General features: G+C 38.7%; 2 protein-coding genes across 2 annotated transcripts in view; one reads left to right on the top strand and one right to left on the bottom strand.

Annotated features, from left to right (window-relative positions):
* Positions 1 to 16211, bottom strand: part of lhx6b (LIM homeobox 6b) — a 35534-nt gene extending 19323 nt beyond the window's left edge. The window contains exon 1 of the mRNA XM_056377102.1: positions 15943 to 16211. The gene's annotated coding sequence lies outside the window, so the exon portion shown is untranslated. The remainder of the gene's footprint in view (positions 1 to 15942) is intronic.
* ptgs1 (prostaglandin-endoperoxide synthase 1) lies at positions 9220 to 22048 on the top strand. The gene is made up of 11 exons (XM_056377099.1): positions 9220 to 9499; positions 9597 to 9677; positions 12427 to 12543; positions 13044 to 13184; positions 14389 to 14532; positions 14890 to 15071; positions 15251 to 15334; positions 17971 to 18217; positions 19164 to 19450; positions 20532 to 20679; positions 21440 to 22048. The coding sequence occupies exons 1-11, from the start codon at positions 9493 to 9495 to the stop codon at positions 21787 to 21789; spliced, it is 1788 nt and encodes a 595-aa protein (XP_056233074.1). The 5' UTR covers positions 9220 to 9492; the 3' UTR covers positions 21790 to 22048.
* The last annotated feature ends 1722 nt before the right edge of the window (positions 22049 to 23770 follow it).

The following is a 23770-nucleotide window of genomic DNA, read 5'->3' as shown; positions in this document are numbered from 1 at the left end:
CCAGCACCGTCCAACATTCAACAGGCTGCATCTACTCTGAGATCAAACCCATCTAGATTACAGTCCTGCAGCCAAGCTTTCAACAAACAAAGGAAATGGCACATTACACCATCCCTCTCTCTGAAAACTTGCATTGGAGAGAAAAAAAACTCTCCAGTTATTTAACAAATACAAGTTTATTTGAAGTACAGACAAAGAAAAATGAAGGGCTTTTTTCAGGGCTTGCACTCCATATGACAGCAATTTGGGGGTATTGTGTATTTTGGCCCAAGCGTGTGGTCTGTGATAGATGACAGGAGAGAAAATCACGAGCCGCTGGCTTGAGCACAGACATGCAAATTGCTTTCAGCTGATTGCCGTATTCTGCTTGATATTTATCAAGTGGATTACAGTATGCCTCTTTATTTACAGCCAGGAAGCAGCTGATCAATTCCACTAAAGGAGGGAGGAAGAGAGCTGATGTGTTTTCCTCTGCTGGGTGAAAGTACAAACCCCTCAACTGGCCAGTGAGCTCTGCAAAATTAAGTGTATCCTCAAATGCATCTTGTTTTACCACATCAAAAGAGACAACATGCAAAATACAGATGTTTCAAGATTATCCCAAACCCACACTGATACGTTTCTGCTGAAACTACTGAATTAATTGTCTGGAATGCTTATTGTTAATTTGGAGAAAACATGCATCGGTATTGGAGAGCAACTTTACATGAAAGTATGTCCATAAAACATCTTGTCAATCACTACTGCAGATTTTACCACAAACAGCAGCTTCTCTGAACCTTTTATTTAGTTTATATTTTCATGTGCATTTATTTATCGGATGGAAAAGTAAATATTTACCACACATGCTGAAGAGGCAGGGTTTCTCTTTAGTGTGGAGGGACACTGCAATAAACTACTAATACTAAATTGGTCTTTTTCAGGCAAAAGAGAAAAATACCTTGTTACAAAAGTCAAAGAAAGAATGAAACAAACACAAATCAAGAAACTATCTCTTTCTTTTCTATTCATGAATGTTCATCTAATATTCATCAACACTTTTCAGCCGAACTACTAAAGGCAGCATTTCCACATTGGAAACATTCATACAGAAGTTTCAAAGTTTCATTTTATTTTGCTGGAAGTGTCAAGCTGGTTTTAGGTCTAACTACACATCAAAGCTGCAATGATTAGTAGATGCATCCATTATCCACAAAAAAAATTCATTTAATTCATTCGGTTCATTGTTGAAGTAATTTTTCAAGCCAAAATGCCAAACATTTGCTGGTTTTGGTTTCTGAAATGTGATGCTTGTGTTAGTCACACTTGATAATAAACCAAATAATATCTGGGTATTGAAGTGTTGGCCACATAAAACAAGCCGTTTGAATACATCTCTGTTGTGGGCTGTGGAAAATGATAATGATTTTTCCCTTTCTTCTCATATTTTATAGACAAATGATTAATTGAAAAAATAATCGGCGGATTAATTGATAATGAATAAGCTCCCATATCTCTTCAATTTGCTTCAGATCTGGTGACTGTAATGACCATTATATATGAATCATATAATTCTCATACTCATGAATTCAGTCAGTGACCCTCAGCCTTTTGTATTCAGTGACAGCTTGTCATCTTTGTCTCATGTTTCTATTGGTGAAAGCCCCAAAGGGACACTGATTTACTACATGCATGAATTTCAGTTTACTCACATGAGTCATCATCCTGTGAAAACAGTTGTATAATGTTTTCTATGGCTCTGGAAGAGCTGTCTCAATTCTGATTTTAACTGCCAGGGGCTAAAACTAAGGATATCTTAGCTTCTGATGGGAAGCATGGGTATGAAAAAACATGCATCGTTATTGGAGACCAACCTTACATGAAAGTGGCTCCACAAAACACTTTGTTACTCAGTACTGCAGAGTGAGGGGGAGTAACAACTGGGCAATTGAGAGGAAAAAATTAACAACCTTATTCTTGTGTAATTAAAGAGTAAAAAGGCTCAGGCAAAAAGTTGGACAATCCATTAGGAAAATGTTGAAACTCTACCAGCTTCAGGATCTCAGATCTGTGGCTGAATCTGACCTCTAACCTCCCGGAAGAGAGTTTCTTTGAGCAGCACATTACATGTTTGTTTTCCTCTGTCCTCTCTGAACACACCTGTGCAATATCACTAAAATGTTAAATGACTCCAAACTGAAGTGTACGGTATTTGATGTTAAAAACAAACAGGTTAGATATGACATTGATAAACTCCGGCCCTGAAGTACAGCCTCGATGCAACAAGTACACCTGTGATTTCTAATTAAGACTAATTGCATACGGTTATAAATTAACCTGTGAACACAGCAGCTTCCTCAGTGCTGGCCTGGCCAAGAGCATTGGTAGGTCACTGAACAGAAGCTACAACACAGTTGCAGCACTGGTTAGGAGGTACAGAAGGTTCATGGATCACCCTCAGAAAATTTCACCTCACACATTTTGCTACTTACACAACTTGGCAGTGAAAAACAGACGGGTAAGTGCTTCTGACTTTGACACTGCCTGAGTCAACCTCTACTCTTCTCATTTAAGAAGGAAACAATTGCTCAAAAAAATGGCACAAAACTGCAAGATTAAACTTTTCCAAAGAGACCTGATGAATATTGGCAGCATGTTCTTTAGTTAAATGAAACCAACATTTTGTTTGGATCAGATGGAGTCCAGCATGTTTGATGTGGACCCAGTCAGGACTATCAGTGCTGACCGTGAAACCTGGAGGTGGGAGTGTGCCGATAGGGGGCTACACGCAAAGACATTTATAGACGTCACTATGAATGCAAGTTTGTATACACAAGTACTGAATTAAAAGACAACTCCCAGTCTCAAGAAACTTGGCAGGAGAGGAATTTTCCAACATGACAATGATCCCACAGTATGTATGTCCAAAATCACTTGTATCATCCCTGCCCAGGAGGATCGAGTCTGTCATCAAAAACAAAAGCAGACATACAAAATATTAAAAAACAAATAACACTAATGAAGGGTGTATCAACTTTTGTTGCAGTTGGTTCTTTAAAGGGGCTGTTTTGTAAGTTTTCTCCTCCGCCGAACGTGGTTTCCTGTCGGGTGTGGGTGGTGGTGATTGTCGCTTGACAAGAGCTTCAGCCATTGTTGTATTTACAAGACAATTGTTATAATCTGCCTTCGGAGCAGAGTTATATCTTCAGGGAAGACTGGAGGCTACAGTGAGTCGCTATCTGAAAGTGACAAGACAGGCTGGGGCTAGCTGGTTAGCATGCTAACTTCAATAGAAGATAAGACGTGATAGAGATCAGCTTTCCACCGTTTGAGACAGCTCTTGGTGAGTAAAATGGAGAGGATTATTAACTACTTTACATTTTAGTGATACTGACCAAGGGTGCACTCAGTTTTGTGGTGTAGTGTATGGTATCTTCGTATCTGTGTCTCATTGACAATTAGTTGCGAAACAAAATAAGCACTGACAGAAGACGGAAGAAAAAGAAGAAGAAAGTTAGTTTAAAAATAAGTTTCACATAATTCAATCAGTTTCCTGTTGGCTCAATAATTTCACAGCACTCTGAGTAAAAGCAAAAAGATGACAATAATAAGTACAAGGTTCAGTTTCATGAGCAGAACATATTGTTATAGCTCTGTGTAATTTAATTTAGCCCCGGTCTCGTCTCTGATCAGGGTCCAGCTCTTTGCCTCAGCTCTTGATATGTTCGAGGACTCGGGTCAGTGTCAGAGATCAGCTACTTACTCAATCAGGTAACCAACTCCAGAAGGAAAATTACTTCCTTCCGACCACTGGCACTCACCTGCGTTGACCCAGAGCAATCAGAGGTGAACGGGGCTCCTAATCACGGAAAACCCTTTAGGTCAGCAGCACCGCAGCCCACCCAGCCTCCTCTGACACCACCTCCCCCGACAGGCCAGCTCTGAGTTCAAGTGTTTAAACTGTCACATCAAATAGCCTCAACGTGGAGATTACTTGTGCAGGACGCACTGTGTGTTTAGTTTGATGCCTATTGCAATATCCTGCCGCTCTGTTGATCCTAGCAGCTCTGAGTGTAGAGCAGCAGAGTCGAGTGGTGTCAAGGAAAGGTGGCTGGTGCCGGGCACGCTCGTACTCCGGTCAGCCGGGGGAAGTGTGGAAGGTGGGACAGGAAACAGGGGTGTTTTAGCAACGAGCACTGGGAAGGATCTCTAACCTGGAGCACAAGCAGGACTCCCTCAGTGTTTGTTTTGATAAGAATACCTCTGGTCATTCACCATATTGTGCAGGAGTGTGTGATAAAGCAGAGGGTGCAAAGGGGTGAGATGCTTTGGACAGAGACACTAGTGGCACATTATGAATATAGCAATATCAAGTTAGCTTCTGGTCAATGTGTCACATGTTGACGGATAGTCAGCTACGAATGCAATGTCTGTATTTCATGCACCCTTAACATTTGAGGTCTGGACCCTAGATGCTTGAAACACTAAAAATGTGGTCTGTGTGCAGAGTGACGACATTACAGTGAGGGGACTCTGTGTTTTTCTACGGTGAACTGTGCCAGCTCCCTGACAGCTGATGAATGAGTCCAAATTTTGCTCCTCCCATGAACCTCAGATCATTTACAGCATGTAGTGTAGATGTCTGAGGACTGTGAACTCCTAAACCCTGCTCACAGAACAATATGCGGACCCAGTAACTGATAAGCTACAGTATGTGCGTGAATTAAGCTCAGCCAGCATCAAAACAGGTGGTGTACATGCAGTGGTAGAAATGGTCAGAGCTTTTACTTCAGTAAAACAAGCAATGATATCATGCAAAACTAATTTATCATGTGATTGCGCAGTACAATATCCACATTTAGCAACAACAGCATTATTAAAATGACGTATCAAAACATATTGCTTGACAGGCAGCATTCAGTCAGTTTTTGCTGAAAATGGCTACCTGCTGTGGCGGCCAGATTAGAGCCACGTTTTCATGCCGAAAAAAACACCCAAAAAACAATGAGCTAAAAGTGGTTAAAAAGCCCGATGACTGCAGTGCAGAGTCAGATGATCCCAGCAGGTAACGAACAGTAATGTAACGTCAGAAAGACGATGGTCTCTAATGACATCAAAACCGAACACTGGCTAACTGACATTGTGACGTTAAGCAGAGGTTTGGCGTTGGTGTGAGATGTTTGGAAGAAGTTGGATTTTGGTTACATACAAAGACAATTTAATCTTCGTCACACAATTTTGGTCAGCTGTCACAATCTACATTCAACCAAATACCAGCATCTAACAATGTTGGTGGCCTGCTGGGATAATTATCTGTGTCACTTTTACACATAGTCATTTAATCCGTTGTTTGTGAGTGCAGCTTTAAGTACAGTCAGCCAACACGAATTGATGCCCTGTCACTGCTTACACTCAACTGGCAGTTCATTAGGAACACCTAGCTAAAACTAATATAGTCCAATGCAACAGTCCTGCAATAAATCCTCCTGTTGTGAAAGTTATAATGTTCAGTTTTTTTTGCTGATACAACTTTTTGGTCAGTTTTTGCTCCCAATGTATAACCTACCCTCACTGATGTAAATAGGGTGGACAAAATAATAGAAACGCCTCTCTTCAATAAAAACAGAACATTTTAACCATTACGAAGATCAGATTTATTGCAGGACTGTCATATTAGACTGCATTAGTTTTAACTAGGTGTACCTAATAAACTGCCAACTGAGTATATATAGCCTAGAGGTGGACCACCAGCTGACTCCAGAGGAGGTCTGTCTTCTTCCACCATCGGCTGCTTCTAACAGGTTTAACAAATGATACCTAGTGGGCTGTGTGAGGACCCACCGCTGTGTGGCTCTGTCAGAAACCCCAACTGAGCTAACACATGATGCCCTCGCCCGCACGCCCATTGCCTCTCCGTCATTTGGATTGGCTTGCTCCACAACTGGACAGGAAGTCTGCTAATCTGTAACTTGATCCGGGGGAAGGAAGAAGTCAGGAACCAGCCTTCAGTGCTTTCACCAATCGTATTCATCACCAGAGCCGGACCGAGGCTCATTTAGAGCGGGAGCACGGCTTAACTAAACATCTTCTCCATAAAATAAATGCTTCCAGGTTACTCCCAGTCCAGGTTCCACTCAGAGGAGCATCTGATCTCAATTACCAGGAATGCCATAGGAAGCATTGAGCCTCGGTTTGCAGCCTGCGCCAACCGCACCATGGCAACCAGCAGAATGTCTACGAGCCCCGCGCAGATAGGGAGTCCTTTTCAGGCACTTGTAAGGCGGGAAATGATGATTTGATAATTAGTTCCTGATGTGTCCCATTCTTTTTCATATCAATCATGTCTAGGAAACAGAATGTAATTCACATACAGTTTGCTGTTTGAAGCTGCAGAGGCTGGTCTGTTGGTGTAGTGAACATCCAGTGGAGAGTGATGTGTGGATGCCCACAGCGGTGAAACTTCAAGAATAAACACCAGGAAAACGTAAAGCACTGAAAAGAAAGAAAACACCAAGGATCGATAGTTCTGAGCACGTTTCAAAATTCAGAGTGAAGAGAGTGAAAATATCTGTGAGTGCTCTGACGCAGTTTCCAAGATGGATGGGTTTTTGTCTTTGCTCTTGAGACATGCCTACAGTTCCCAGAAAACCCCAACTTAAGCAGTGGGAGGAGTGAAAATTAGTGCTGCATTCAAGTGCTCCTCATTTACTCCTTCAAAAGATCAAAGGTTTTACTTACTGGTTCCAAAACTTAAATGTTTGGGATGATAAAATATGAATATCTGGTGTATATAAGTAACACAGATCTGGTATTTTACCACTTGCTGTTAAAACTGGACGGTTTTTCAATCAAAAAGATTTGTCCAATGTGCTGTCTTTATGATAGAAAGAATGACTTCCATTTTTTTTGCTACTGAAAATACTTTGTCTGCTGTTTATCATAAGTCACAACAGTGTCATTACTTCAGATAAAAAAAACCAAACCTATATAATGTAAATCCTATTGGACAACTGCCCTGCTGCAGGTGACTATCTCTTGAAGCAGTTTGAGAGTGTGCGAAGGTGTCATCAAAGCAAGAATGGGTACTTTGAAGAATCAAAAATCGAAAACATTTTGCTTCGTTAACACTATATATATTTAAATTTGGAGGAAAATTATAAGCCATCGTCTCTGTCTTAAAGCCTTACAGAATCACATAAACACACCCTATAACACATACGGACCAAACTTGGCACAACGTACAATCTAGTCCGAGAGTGACAAGAAGCTGAGCTCATATGGTTTTGGCATGTGAAGCACGACACATACTGTACCCTCCTTGAAGATGACAGGATATGGAAAGAAACCTTATCACTGCTGTTGTGGTTTCTGGTTGGCAAGATGAACTAGCTGCTGACATTTAATCAGAAATGATGATGTCAAAGAAACAAGGAGGAAGAAATTCAGGATATGAGACTATAGAAAAGATGTGATTGGGAAACTAACTGAAATTACAGGGCCACTGGAAAGAAATGACTTATAATGACGTTAATTATTTTCTGACGCTGACTTCAAAAACATATTCAGTAACATAATATGAAACTTCAGAGAGAGATTGCAACAATCTTTGAGGTCTGCAAAGTTTAAAATAATTAGCTGAACATGTTTTGGTCAAGATTTAACTTATCTCCATGTGGACACTGTAGACAAGCTAGTCCTAAAATTGCTACAGTATGCAGGAAATTACTCAGGAGAGTTACTTCAACAGGCAAAAATCTCACAAAGGTTTGGCTCAGATAATGTCTCTGTGGGAAGATATCAAAGATCAGAACCTGGCAACTCAGCTGCACTGTGTGGTTTGTTTTTTGAAAGGAACCTCTTCAGCTGCAAACAAGCAGTTTTCATGTTTATTCTTTTCCACCCTTATTCCAAATCACATTGATTACCCACCGGTGTCAGTGGTTCTGCTTGTCTGTTACTTTTTGTGATAGACTGCTGACCTCTGCAGGGAGTTTTCTCTGCTTTCTCATCATCATATGTACGGATCATATGTACAGGAATGAGGAAAGACAGTGAGGAAGCTGACAACAGAACTAATCCATAGGACAGGGACAAAAGGTGGAGAGTGTTACACCTACAGTTGATATATTTATATCCCTACGAACAACCAATTCACCACTGTTCAGTTTGTAAAATGTAAGAAAACAGTGGGAACATAACCATCATTATTCTCTGAAGTGAAGACAAAAACAGTCACTATCATAGAAAACTGGCAAATATTCACATTTGAGAAGCTTGTACCAGAAAATTTTGGCATTTTTACTTAAAAAATTGACTTAAACAATGAATCAATTACAAAAATTGTAGACAATTTATTTAATGTCAATTGATTAATCAGCCAATTCATCTGTGTTGGTTGGTGTCTAGATGCCTGGTAAATAGGGAAATTTTCATAATAGTGGGGTCAATAGAGGCAAAACGACATTTTTTGAGCCCTGTGATCCTGTAATCTGGCAAATATATAAATACAATGTTAATATTTTTCTTTAAAGCTTGTTTCCACCATAATGAATCCCATGCCACCATCATATGATAGTTTACTTTCTCTGTATTTAATCAGTTCTACATGGGGGCAATAGAAAATGACCCTGTCTGCCTTATAAAATATGTGTATCTGAAAAGACAACAGGTTTCTATGATTTTTCTCTATTTCCAACAGTAGGTGCCCTCGCTGTGTCAACATCCAAGGTACTTAAGTCCATCCATGGATTATTATAACTTAATACCATACACCAGTGGTGGAGGAAGAATCCATATCCTTTAGTAAGGAAAAAATACTAATATCACACTGAAAAATACTGTATTATAAGTAAAAGTCCATTTACAATGTTACTTAAGTAAAAAGTATATAAGTATTACCATGTGTAATCAACATTTTACTGTTGTAGTTGAGGTGTAGCTAATTAACCTGATGATTTTTCTATCATTACCTTGTAAATTCTAATGAAGGGTAATGTGGTGTTTATTGGGTACCTATCTGCTGATTTTTGTAAAACACATTGGTTTTAATTTATAATTCTGTGAGCTTGTTTCATAAGTGAGGCATTGAGGATATTATAATTTGCCAGCAGGTGGAGTTAGAGTGCTGTGAAGTTTTCCTTTGACTATAATGATTTGAATGCCACATGAAAACCATTAATCTTCATCATCTCAAGACACAAATTTTTACTCCGACATGCTAGATGGGTTTAAAAATGATTTAAAAATGATTTTAAAAAGTTATCTGGAGCCAAGTGAAGTAGGCTTCTGTTGAATTCTCTTGAAGACTAAATGGAGGAAGTCGAGGAAACTGTGGTACCGCCCATTCTTGACAGCTGATGTTATAAAGCCACTTACACCATGTCAGTTAGCGTTTTTTTGGAGAGAGTTTTAAATATTCTTTCTAGAAACAGAGTAACACTGCAATTTTTTTTTAATTTTAATTAAATTTTTAAATTCACCCATCCTTGGACCTTTGAGCCAGTCAAGGAAGTCATGAGAGGTGAGTTCAAAATTTATTTTGTACAAAATCTGCCCACTGAAGATGATTTCTTATAAGGCAGTTATGATATAAATCCCTTATTTATTTTGTAAAATAGAGTTTAGCGTCTTCTCCATCTGGGTGTCTGTCAACCTGCTGCTGCTGGAGGGCTCACCATGTGCTGGTGACTCAAGTGTTGGTAAGTAGGTTTGTCTTCCATCACAACTTAGCATAGTTTTAGACTATATATAGTTTAGACTGATAATCAGGTTAGAATTAATGAACTAATTGTGTATTTCGTGATGAGAACTGTTTTTTTTTTTTTATTTTATAAAAAGCTTGTCATATTCAGATATTCATGTAATTGGCAATTAGCACAGCTGCGGTTACTGCTTTTAACATTTGCAACATTATTTTGTATTGAAGTCACCATCTATTGCTTAACCTTCTGGATTCTGATTGGTGGTAAGGTGTGGATTTAGTAACCAAACAGTTAAAGCTCAGCTAAAGATCTTGGAACTACGCTAATTTGTGTAACTACTGACAAAAATTGGAAAGAAAATTATAAATTGCTTCTCAGTGAGAATTAGGGCCCGACCGATATGGATTTTTTGGGGCCGATGCCGATTCCGATATTAGGGAATAAAAAATTCTGATAAATGATATATATCAGCCGATTCAATTTTTACATTTTTCAATTTAAAAAAAGATGAAATACCTGTCTTTGATGGCTTGAATATAGTTCCAAACACTTGTTACAAAGATAGAAATTGAAGGGAGAACATTTTACTATTTCCAAATGCTTTTATTACAGAAAGTGTGTAGAACAAGCAGCATATGAACAATTTGAACATAAAATAAACTAAAAATATGATGTGCAAAAAGGCAGGAAACCTCTATCTGTATGAATGAAGACATTTACTTTCACATGCCCCTCAGTACCAGAGTTGTGGCTATAGTGCAAAAAGCACAACTTTTTTAGTAAACATCTTTGAAAACAAACAATAAAAAGTAACTGCCAAAGATTGAGGTATTTTGTTATGTGGGGCATAAGAACAATATTAACATAATAACATTCTTTTCACAAGCCCCTACAACTGTGAGTCCCTCTTAAATTAAGGCAAACGGCTCGGTTTAGGCCTGGCAAATGCGCTGTCGGCTCTTCAGTCTTCACTAATTCACTCTGCTGCGGTTTGACTGTGAAGCGTGACATGAAAGCAGTCGGAGCGTCCTCTACTGGATACGTAACACAAGGACATCATTTCTAAGAAAAATACCATATTACCTGCATTTTATTAGTGAAAAATAAGTGCAAACATCGGCGTCAATCGGCCAACTTTTGGCCGATTACCGATTATTCTCTAATGGCTATAATCGACTGATTAAATCGGCCGGCCGATTAATCGGTCGGGCCCTAGGGAGAATTATGCAAATTTAATTTTAAATCACATTTGAGTGAATCAGGTCCAAATCAACAAACAGTAGGAACATGAAAGAGAACTTGTGTAAATGAATGACTGATAGTTTTAATTGGTAAAAGGCTGAACGTGCTCATGTTCATCAAACAAACTCTTCTCAAATACTTGTTAAGGTCTTGTGGAACAAGTATTGAGAGCTTGACTTATTTCTAATTTATTAAACTTTAAATTTAAATTTACCTAGAAATCTTTTTTTTTTTCTAAATTTATTTTTTCGGCCTTTATTGATAGTGCAGTAGAAAGACAGGAAATGGGGAGGCAGAGAGAGGGGGAATGACAAGCAGCTAAGGGCTTGTCTGATGCGGGACTCGAACCGGGCCATCTGCAGCGAGGACTGTAGCCTCTGCACATGCAACTGAGCTACTTGACGCCCTTAGAAATTTTTTTTGAATTTACTGCCATGTCGCAGGTCCTGTGAGTTTCCTTGCTTCCATTTTGCCCAGTGCATGCTGGGATAGGCTCACAATTTAATTTAAGCCACCGTCGAGTAGACTTTGGTGAATGAGTGATGATCTGCATTACACTCATTAAACTGCATAAAAAACAGAATTCAGGCTAATTTTGCATTTTACCCATATTAAACATTCTGCAGTAAGTAACTAAACCTACTTATTTTTTAGATTGGATCCTAGTCTGTCTATAAACATGCACGTGCTTCCTTGGCTTTCCTGGAAGAGTGAGGCCTCGATATAATTATCATGTCAGTAACAACGTGCATGCATTCAAACACCTTCTCCTTTTAGAAACCTACATTTATGTGTTGTTTGAGTACAGAGGGCATGCTTATCTCTCGTCTCATTCACAGCTAATGAGGAAGAAGAAGTTGTAGTGTCACATTATCTCAGTGAGCCTCTGCAAGTTCGAAGGGAGAACAGGAAGCTGTATTATAACTGCAGAGGATGTTAAAGATATGGGGTGGTGGTTATGATGGGTGGTCAGCAGCAGCAAAATTTTGCTCAGATGCAGTGAAGTTTAGTTACAGTTACTGTGAAGATAGAGACTGCAATCTAAAGCTATAATGAAAAGGCTTTTTAACCTCCATGTATTCACAGTTACACACATTCACACCGGGAAAGTTACCCAGTACAACCAGTGTGATCTGTTGGCTGCTGGGCAGCTCCAGTGAGTTTTGCTCATACAGGCCCATCAGTGGTGATGATGACCTTTAGGCCACAGCTGGTTACCCTTTCTGATGTAGTGATAATGTGAATTCATGTAAGTCTAGGGTTGTCTTAAGCTTTAAAGACTAACATTGATTAGGAAATGTAACACCTCAACACAGAGAGGTTCTGATATTCATAAGCCGACTATTTATCACCGTCATACTGTGGTAGAGCAGGGCGCCAGGGGTTGCTAATCAAATTCCAGGGGGGGCCATGTGCCACCCATCTGGTCATTTAGTTTAGCAGTGGCTACACCACACCAATTCTTCATTCATTCAAAGCAAGATATTGTTTTCCTCGTTTGCAGTGAATCCCTGTTGCTACTACCCTTGTCAGAACTCAGGAGTGTGTGTGAGATTTGGTACAGACGGCTACAAATGTGACTGCACTCGAACTGGCTTCTATGGAAAAAACTGCACTGTTCGTAAGTGAAACTAAATTTGATTTGTCAACCTAAATCTATGCATTGATGTGTGGGTCTGGGTTTATTTCAAAGTCACAGCCTAAGTCTCCTCCAAGGAAAAGTACCTTTGTAAATTCAACTTTCATTTTAACATGACTTGAGCACAAATAAACCCCAAACTTAAACACTGCACTAATCTGAACCTTGTCCTCTCTAATTCTCTTCCTATTTATTTTTATCTATTTGTATGTGCACAGCGATGAAAGCACCAGCAATTGAGATCAATGTAATAAAATTCAGAAACTTTTCAAGGACTTTTCTTTTCTTCAGAAGGTCAGAGGTCAAACGGCCTACCATCTCTGTACCCTCTATAAAGTAAAGAGCAAAAAAACATTACATCATTTTGGAGGAGGATAACCACCAGCCAAAGTGATGATTGTAACCAGTTAGTTACAATTTACAAACCCTTTACAAAGGGTGGTTTATTAAAAGTGGCGTTTATTTTTTATCTTTGTGTATAGCGGAGTTCTGGACCAGAATTCGTCTCATGCTGAAGCCCAGCCCTTCAGCGGTTCACTACATCCTCACCCACTTTCAGTGGTTCTGGTACCTGGTCAACAACTCTTTCCTGCAAGATACCTTCATGAGATTAGTGCTGACAGGTAGGTGATAAGGTTAAATCCCCCAAACAAGGCACTCAATCAGCAGAATCAGAGACCACAACATATAATATTTCAAGGAGTCATACTCACAGTAGTTTTAGTCATCAGTCCTTTATCAATTATCACTTGGTAAACTCCTATGTTGTAAAGTCTTGTTTTAGATAAGGCATGGTGGGTTTGATGTTTGTATAATGTGAGAAGCACAGGTCATTAAAAAAGAAAGGCAAGTGTAATTCTCATGTATAGACTGCAATGAGAAATTAATCATCACATCTGGATGTGGAGTATTTTTTCTCTCAATATAGAACAAGTTCAGAAAATTTGCCTGACCAAATTTGTAACTGCAAAAGTTGGTTTGAGCCCACAAGAGGAACTGGTTTAAATAAGCATTGTGATTTCCTCTGCTAAATGTTGTTAAAGTTCTCACTTTGACCTGCTGCATGCCTTACAAGAACACTCAGACTGAAAGCATAGTCAAAGGTTAAGTCTGACGTTAGTCTATACTTTTCTTATCGACAAAAAATCCCATGAAAAGAAAAATGTGTCAGTCTCACTCAACCATAAATGCACTGGTTCCAACTAAAAATGTTTTTAAAACAGGCCAAAAATGTATAGTTTCAATCATCTAAAAGGGATGAAAAATAGCTTTGCGCTGTAGTTTTTTTTATCAAACATCACTTGTGCATTTATGGGGGACTATTTTCAGCTGCAGATTAATACACATTTGGTGTGCTATTAAGTATTTACAGCAAGAGGACAGTGGTGAAACATGCCGCCCAGAGCAAAAAATTGATATTTGAATAGATTTTGGACGACAATGGAGCTCTATCTCTCTCATTTTTCGCTTAGTGTGAAGATAGTAGGTCAAGTGACTTCCTCTTACAGCAAAAGTGTAAAAGAACCTTTTATGAGGAACTCTCAAGTGATCACATGGTTGATCAGACAGAAAACAGAGGGGTAATCTGCTGTTTTTATGTATTGCAGTCATTTAGGATCTACTAATCAACTTAAGGTGACCTCTCAAGGCCACTTATATGTAAGAGCATTTTTTATCTAATGATATCAGGCTACTTATTTGGGAATTAATTAGATGTCCAAGCACGGTGGTTCATTCATTCCAATGAAAGGTTCTGAACCAGCAAATATGGAAATTACAAGAAAAAGAAATTTGTAGTAAACCACATATTTTCTTCCTCCCCCAAAGTCAGAAGTGACCTTATTCCAAGCCCTCCGACATACAATACCAAATATGGATACCTCAACTGGGAGTCCTACTACAACACCTCCTACTACACCCGCCTCCTCCCTGCTGTGCCTAAAGACTGCCCTTTGCCCATGGGAGCTAAAGGTGAGACTACAACACTGTAAATTTTCATATAAAACCACTATTCAAATAATGGCTTAGCTCCAAATAATATATCACTGTTGTTTGATCAGCATGATCAAATAAAGGCTGGTTAATAATGAAGGCCAGATAAAAACGGAAAAGGGAAAAAACAGAAAAAAGGGGAATTACGTACAGATTACAACAACTCACATGCTGAATTCAGTATAATGTCCATTTCCACAGCTCTAACTCATCAGTAGAACAACACATAATGCGATTCTCGCTCTGCTGCTCTGAGTTTCTCCTTTTTAACAGAATTAATTCCAGTTTTTCACATTAAAAGCTTGAGGATATCTTGAAATGTTTCTTTCTTTACAGGTAAACCTGTTCTTCCTGATCCCAAAGAGTTGGCAGAGCGATTCTTTAAAAGAACCAAATTTAAGCCAGACCCCCAGGGAACCAATCTGATGTTTGCCTTCATGGCACAGCACTTCACCCACCAGTTCTTCAAAACAAACCATGAGGTTCATGTTGGCTTCACCAAGGCTTTAGGACATGGGGTAAGATACATACTGACATGGTGTGTCAGCAGTCAGGTACAACCAGAATTTAATTATTATTAAACAGCTAACAATAAAACCTTTTGAGAATTAAGCACAAACGACATCGCTTTCATTGTGCATATATGTGACTTTTAAATTTATTACTAAATATATGTATTTTTCTCTTGCTCATTCAGGTAGATGCAAGTAATATTTATGGAGATAGCCTCATGCGGCAGCTTCAACTCCGGCTTCAAAAAGATGGAAAGCTGAAATATCAGGTAAAGAAACAGCTTGAAATTTTGGGAACTACTGGGGAACTTCTTCTTTGTAGTTGCATAACAATAGCGATGCCTGTCCTTCCTTTAAAAGCTCCTCTCATGTCTGGAAGTACTGTAACAGGAGCCAGCAGCTGGTTAGCTTAGTTTAGCATAAATACTGTGAATGGGGGAAACAGTTAGCCCGGCTCTGTCTGGTAACAAAGTCTGCCTAAGACCACCTCAAAATCAATCTAACTTGACACGGAAGTGAATAAGCTATTCTCCAAAATGTCTGTATATCTTTAAAAGCCCATAGACAAAACACAAAGCTAGAGCTAACTAGGGTTAATAACCATCCCATACAATTGTGCCATACAACTAAGGGGAAATCCACCAGGTCGCTGACAACTAGTTTAAAGCTCCTGCAAAGCTGCCTAGCAACAAGCATAAAGATATAAATGCTTGAACTTTTGTCATTATTGACATGCTTCACATCTTGGTTCAGATGTACTTCCAACAATTCAACAGTTTGGTTCATTTTACAGTAGCCATGTGTACAAAAGTATAATTAATTTAGATTTATCAGCATTATAAAGCAGCAAGACAGCAAAACTGTGGTAATTCCCTACCTTTGCAGGTGGTGAAGTCCGATTGTCCTCGAGTATTTATATTCATTTGGTTCATTAGGGTCCACAGATCAAAAGCTTTAAAAGGGTTTTTCATTTTCAATTCAAGTATTCCAAGTTCTGAATACTGTCATGTGAAATCCATTGCAGACAGTGGGCAACTTCTTCTTCTGATGTCTTTTGTTACTCCCCGCTAGTTGAATCAGGAGCACAAGGCCTTCTCTGGGTTACAGAGGTTTATTTTGCACATCCATGCCGTCAAATATGCCGTGAGAGCTGAATAAATAAAATACATAAATCATAAATGTGTACATTACAATAATACAGAGCATTTTCATAGAGAATAACCACCTAGCAGATGTATTACAACCATAATATATAGACAAAATATAAATTCACAATCCATCAGCATCAAAGGCCACACAGTGTTAAAATAACGGCTAATAACGGCTTGCTACATTCACTGAAACGCTAACGGACTATTGTTGCTATCACGTGAACAACATTAGCATAATCAATTTGTGACCATAATAGAAGAACATAAAATAGCTTTCATACCTCATTGGCCGTCTTGACTCAAAGGGCGGTGAGGAAGGAAACGCCACGCTTTACAAATCTTCACGTAATTCCAGTCTTCATGGGATCAAACTTAAGTTTCCCTCTGCCTCACTTGCTGATCATTGGGTGCAACACCATAACAAGCCCACCTCAAACAACACCTTAGGTTCCTATGAAATATCAAACAGGTCTTTTTAAATATTTATTCTTGTGTAGCTGTGTTTTAACTATTTATATTAATCAACAAAAATTTTCCTCTATTTAAAATGTAATTTATCCTTATATTTTAAATCAAATTATTAAATGAACTTAAAAATGTATAACTGTCTCTTATGGCAGCAACATTGTTTTAGGCTGTTTTTTTGTCAGCTTTTAGGTGCAGTACTGCCACCTTATGAAATGGAGTGTGGCTCAGAATTATTCTACTGAACGGTATTATAGTCTTCTGCTAAGTCCAAAAATGTAAAAAAAAAAAAAAAAAAAAAAAAATATATATATATATATTTATCCCTATACCCCACATGTTCTGAGTTCCATTGTAGCAATTACGCAGTTCAAGTGTGATACGATTTTTTTCCAGTCGTGTATTTGAGAATCTGACCTCTGGCCTTGAGCCTTTGGTAAAGCCTGGGGAATGATTTTCGGCCCCACCCACTATAAATAAAAATGTGAATGGTTAATTCAACTGCCACTTTTTAAACAAACACAGGCAGCTGTGGGGGCTTCCAGCCTTCTGTCCTGGTTATAAACCCCTAACTAATGAATAAGCCAGCTAACTTTTTCTCTGGCTAGAGACAACAAACGAATAGGAAAAAAAAGTTAAATTTGATTGGATAACTATTCTCACAGTTTTAGGACAGTACATTTCTGAGGAAAATTTGATAGAAAATTAGGCTAAAATCAGAATCAGAAGAGAATGTGTTTGGGCTTCTCCGAAGGCCTAGAAGGCCCCAATGGTAAATGTTACACATTTTTTGGCAATAAGTAAATTTTCAGCTGACAAAAATGCTACATAGCTCCATCCACTCTGTGAAAGTAAAAAATAATATTTTTGTAATTAGAAATTTAATAATTCAGCATGACATCAGTGAAATTACACAATAATAATTACACTGGTAGTCACTCTGGAATCCCCCCCAGTAGTAGTTTTGTGCATCTCAAGAGTAATGAGCCTTAACTTTCACTTCCTGTGTCATGATAAAATCTTTTGATAAGACTCAAACCTTATCTGAAAGCCACATTGCTTGACGATGTTGTTTCATGATAAAGACATATTAGCTATGCAGCACATTTGGTTTTAATATCTAGCCACTGGAGCACAACAAAGCAGACACTTCGAAGAATATGTCCAGTTGAAGAAAACGGGATATTCGAAAGTTTAATTAGTTCAGAATCGTAGTAACTAATAAGACACATGATTCATCTTTCAAACTTTCCCCTGACATATGGTGTATGGTCTTTGTTTTTCCACAGTTAGTAAATGGTGAGATGTACCCCCCTACAGTATCTGAGGCCCCTGTGCACATGGTGTACCCTGAAGGTTACCCTCCACAGCATCGTCTGGTCACTGGTCAGGAGTTATTTGGCATCCTGCCGGGTCTCACCATGTACGCCACCGTATGGCTGAGGGAGCACAACAGAGTCTGTGATGTCCTTAAGGCTGAACATCCCACCTGGGATGATGAGCAGCTTTTCCAGACCACCAGACTCATCATTATTGGTGAGGGGCTCAGGAGCACATGCATATATGGTTTAAGTCACATTTTTGTGTCAGCGTTGTCAAAAATTTATAGTACTGCTTTCACCAAATAATAAAAAACCTGCTATTTTTTAACCTACAGTATATCAATCAGTTTTGACTCTTAATAGGTTTGTGAAAGAACTCAAGTTTAAAATTTGCCTTTACTTTTACAGATTTATTTTCCTTTTAAGTGCAGTCCACATAGTAAGTAAGAAAGTAAATTATATTACATTTGCTTAGTGAAGGGCTTCACAATGAAAGCATTCAATATCAAAAACAACAAAAAAAAAATAGAAGTTATTAAAAAGAGAATACCATATTTACCAGTAATTTATCAGTATCAGTAACGTCAGTAAAAAATCCTTGAGCTTTGACGTGAAGTTTTTTTATGACTCCATGTCAGTTGTCTGTCCATCTCATTCTCATGAACAAGATATCTCAGGAACAGCTTGAGGGAATTTGGCACAAATGTTCACTTGGACTCAAGGACAAGTGATTCGATTTTGTCGTCAAAGATCAAAGGTCAAAGGTCACAAAACACATTTTTGAGTAATAATAGGATAAAATGATGAAGTGATGGCATTTTATATCCAAAAGGTCAAAGGTCAACTCCACTGTAACATCTTATCTCCATTATTCAATGCCATAACTCAGGAACAGAAGGGGAGATTGTGACAATTTGAAAAGGGAAAGAAAAGGGAGAAAAATGACAACATCAATGTTAAGGCACAGGATCCTAAACATTCTACTGAAAAGGTTAACTATGTATATACGTTTGACAATGAAAATAATCATCGTTGCACACACTTTTAACAAATTAACAGTTCAAATTTCCATCCTTGTGTTTCTTCTAAATGTTTTTTATGTTGATAAAGTTTGACACAGTGTGTGACATCAAGTTATGGTTTTATTTTTTGACCCCCAGGGGAAATCATCAACATTATAATAGAGGAGTATGTGCAGCAGCTGAGTGGTTACCAGCTGAAGCTGAAGTTTGACCCCTCCCTGCTCTTCAATGTGCGTTTCCAGTACAGCAATCGCATCGCCCTGGAGTTCTGCCAGCTCTACCACTGGCACCCTCTGATGCCTGACAGCTTCCTCATCGACGGAGATGAAATCACATACCCCCAGTTTTTGTACAACACCTCACTCCTCACGCATTACGGGGTGGAGAAACTGGTGGATGCTTTCTCTCGACAGCCTGCAGGACAGGTAGTGGCTTCACATCCTGTACAGGTGTACAAGAGGTCAAAACTAGCTACAGTCTTCTTAGTTTAATTGAAATAAGTTATAAACATAAGCATACGTTTTATCCTGAACCTCAGAACACATTGTCATTATTTTTTAATGAAAAAAGACAATGATTGTATGTGGTGTCAGTTGAACGTAATACTTCAAAGTGGATAAATCACATCTGTGCCGTAACTGGTCGATGAAAATTAGGCCGACATATATCACATTAAAAATACATATGTATGACGGGAAATGCCATGGAGGAAGTTGACCTTTTCTTTATCATGTGTCCCTCTTTCTTGCCTTAAATATGTTGCATCATGGGCATGCCAGTATCTCACCTTGTTAAGCATGTATCATGTATCAGGATTGAGGCCTCTCTCACTCCCCTGCCTTCCCTGTCGTAGTTAGAAATAAATAAAACAGCAGAAATGCCCAAAAATATATAATATAATATGCAGTGGGGTTCAAAAGTCTGAGACCACTTTCCCATTCACTTGAATATGTTATATTCAGTATGTTGTATCATGATGATCATTACAAACCCCATCAACCCTCTGAATGCAAACACTTTGAGTAAGTTAACTTGTCCTAAAGGAAACACAAAGGGACTTATAGTGAGTACACCATGAACCCAGAAATAAAGAGAATATAAGAGCAAGAAAGAGAACTCCTCTGCTCTGTCATTTAGTCTTTCTGCTCACTAATATGTGAAAGATAGAGGAAAGATCTCTCACTTAGATCAGTGATGGTGTTACATGTCACTCAACACATATTTATAACCACTAAACCACTAAGTTTTTTTTTCAATTCCACATTAAAGTGCACTTCCTCTCAAAATTACTTCCTCAAGATAACACTCATATACAGCCTTTCAGCAGCATCATATGCATGCAAAGTGATGCATATTTTTTGCTGAGACCGCGATACACAGTGTGGAGTGTTTCTGCCAGCTAAGCAGCAAGAGGAGGGACTGTTTACCTCTCCCTGTTTGTTCTTTGGTTCAAGGTGTTACAGAACAGTTGATTAAAATTATATTGTAACTTTCCTTGTCTTTCAGATTGGTGGAGGTCACAACTCTCATGAAGCTGTTCTCAAAGTGGCAGAAATGGTCATCAAAGAGTCCAGAACAGCACGTGTGCAGCCCTTCAATCAGTACAGGAAGAAGTTTAACCTGAAGCCATACACCTCTTTTTCTGAGTTTACTGGTAAGCAGGAATAATGTTGCAACAACAACTTGCTTCGGAAAGTTTCTTGCCTGTTTATCTCGTTCATGTGTAGATAGGGAAATTTGGCATTTGCACTTTTGACTTGAAGCATGAATGAGCAGGATGTGTTGGCAACATCTTGACCACAGCTTGGTATAAAGTGAAAAAATATCATTATCATCGCAGAGATTAAATTGTTGTTTTGCTCTGTGGTAACTCTTGTTTCCTTCTAGAGAATGTTTCTGTTTCTGTTACAAACACATCTTACTTTTCTCACAAGCTACATTAGTGAAAAAGAGTCACAACCTGAGCTGATGTGTAGAATTCAATAAACTGTAACGTCCTTTTGCATCTGATTTGAGCAGCACTGGGAAAAGAAATCATTATTTTGTAGCAGAATACTGATATTACTTTGTATTATACGTCAATTCTTTTCTTAAACGGTTCCTAAAACTTAAAAACTGCAAGTTGCTACTGATAATTCTTCTCATACTGGCTAAAACAAGCTGGTACAAATGTCCTTTTATTCAGCCACATCCTCCAAACTGCAAACTGCACTATGGGGAATTGGCATTATAGCACAATACAGTCAGACGTAGCAAGTGTTTCATATTAGTTTAAAAAAAAAAAAGTAGAAAAAAATCCTAAATTTACAGCCCCGTTTGCAGCACTATGAGGCTGCTCTCTATCAGGGATGTCTATGATACAACAACGAACAACCATTAAGTTAATCACCAGTTGTTTTATCTTTTCCTTTCAGATGACAAAGAAATGGCCAGAGGTTTAGAGGAACTCTACGGGGACATTGATGCTTTGGAGTTTTACCCTGGAGTCATGCTGGAGAAAGCACGTCCGAATGGTATATTTGGTGAGAGTATGGTTGAGATGGGTGCTCCCTTCTCCCTGAAAGGCCTGCTGGGAAACCCCATCTGCTCACCTGAGTATTGGAAGCCCAGCACCTTCGGGGGAGAGACAGGCTTCAATATCGTCAAAACTTCCACTTTGAAGAAACTGGTGTGTCTCAACACCAAGTGGTGTCCGTACGTGGACTTCCATGTTCCACGCAATGAGGAGGAGGCAAAACCCAGGAAACCATCTACTGAACTTTAATGAATAATCACCTGGTGACTGCATTAATCACAGTCATTTTTATTATGTGTGTGTTGTAAATTCTGTTATAATCCCACTCAGACTGGAGGAAAGAAAGGGTGATTGCAATTGTGCACTTGCCTGCATTGAATGGTACAGTGTATATATATACCTCCTGAAAATACAGCTGAAAAATTGTACACACTCTTTTCTGTTGATATCAATGTATACATTACCATTTAACAAAATCTCTGGACCGATAAAATGAATTTGAATTTGATTATGGTATAACTGAGTGATTGATTTGTTCTTTATCTTACTTTTCCTTTGTCTTATTTCATTTTCAAAATAAATTACACGTTGAAAGAGAATTCACTGAATTTTAAATACATACAATTTTCCGTCATCCCATGTATCTGTGATAATCTGTACAAAAGAAAATGTTGCAATTTAAAATAGCAGTTGATAGTTTGGCAATGAGCAGCTCCACTGGGGAAGTTTTGGGGTTAGGTGATGTTCTTAAGAAGTCTTAAGCAAGGGAGTTGGTTGAAGTGGCTGCCAAAACAGACACACCATTTTATTACAGGTTTTAACCATTACAGGTTTTAATAGCTTTTTAAATTCATGTACAGTTTCAGCTATGTTAGCAGTGTGGCTCTGAGGATGGCAGACTGAAATATTTCAGTATTTAGTTGACAGATTGATGATGAATCCCTTTGACTTTTGTGGCTCCTGTCACTTTTCTGTTTGTGCCACCAGTGAGTCAAAGTTTTCACTTATCCTGCAAAATATCTCAATATCTACCAGATGCATTGGCACAAAATTGATGAATCCTACAGACTGTACTGACTTTTCTTATCAAGCATGGTACCATGCAAAAATGAGGTGAACATTATATCTGCTTAGCGTCAGCATGTTAGCATTGTCATCATGAGCATGTTAGCAGGTCACATCAGCATTTAGCTGAGGTAGAGCCTCATGGGGCCACTATCATAGTTGTCACATGAGTTTCTGTACAAAATGGCTAAATGTGCTGCATCTGAATTCACACACAGAGTAACAGGAAACAGAGGGTGGTGTTATGTATGATTAAGTGGTCACACACACTAATGTGGTTTTGTTGTTGTCCCAAACGTAAAGAGGTGTTACATACATAAATTTACACAAGTTTAGTGTTGAGTTGCTGCACTCGGTAGACCATGAAACCAAAACTGCTGTGTCATGGAGGCAATGATGAAGACATACTGTGCAGCCGGTATAGTACCAAACAACAGATAAAATCATAACATAACATACTTGAGTGGACTTTACTACTGTTGCTACATTTTTAAAGACACATCTACCTAAAACATATTTTTGGTTTACTGTCTGGGCTAGATTAGCTCTCACAGTAAGGTTAAGTAAATGAAGAACAAGAAAAGTATGGTTGTACTGACCTCTATGGGTTTCAATTTTAACATTGCTGAATGTTGTCGCTGCACTTGTTCACTCAGCAGTGATGAAGCAGCACATCACTTTGAGGGTTTGAGCTTTTCAGCTTCTAGAGGGCAACAACACAAGATTTTCAGCTTACGTTTTTAGGATTTGACCATGGAGTCCTATTTAGTTGCATGAGTTGCAGGTTTGTAGTGTAGTGCATACCTTCACACTGTCATGACTTAGTCTATGACTAGGACTCAAAAACAAATGGGAGCATTTGTGAATGATATTAGAAAAAGCTGTGCATTTCCTACCATGACAAGTCAATATGTCTGCTGTGAAAAGGATCTATTACTCTTCAAACAGTGATTCAACTATTGACTCTACAGACTATAAAGAATTGGTGCTTGATTGTCTCTCTCTTGATGGCTACACAGTGATAGCAGTCCTCAACCTCTTTTGTCACAGAACAAGGTGAGAAAATGGCACTTATTTCCGTCTGGCAGGAGTATAAAAGCATCTCCTGAAACTAAACTATGACCTGTGCTGATCTTCAAAACAACCATGAGCTGGAATGAAGTTT

The sequence above is a fragment of the Seriola aureovittata genome, chromosome 5 (genome assembly GCF_021018895.1).
Source record: "Seriola aureovittata isolate HTS-2021-v1 ecotype China chromosome 5, ASM2101889v1, whole genome shotgun sequence".
Lineage (NCBI taxonomy): Eukaryota > Metazoa > Chordata > Actinopteri > Carangiformes > Carangidae > Seriola > Seriola aureovittata.
The sequence above is the reverse complement of the archived record's forward strand: the minus strand, read 5'-3'. Positions and strand labels throughout refer to the sequence as shown.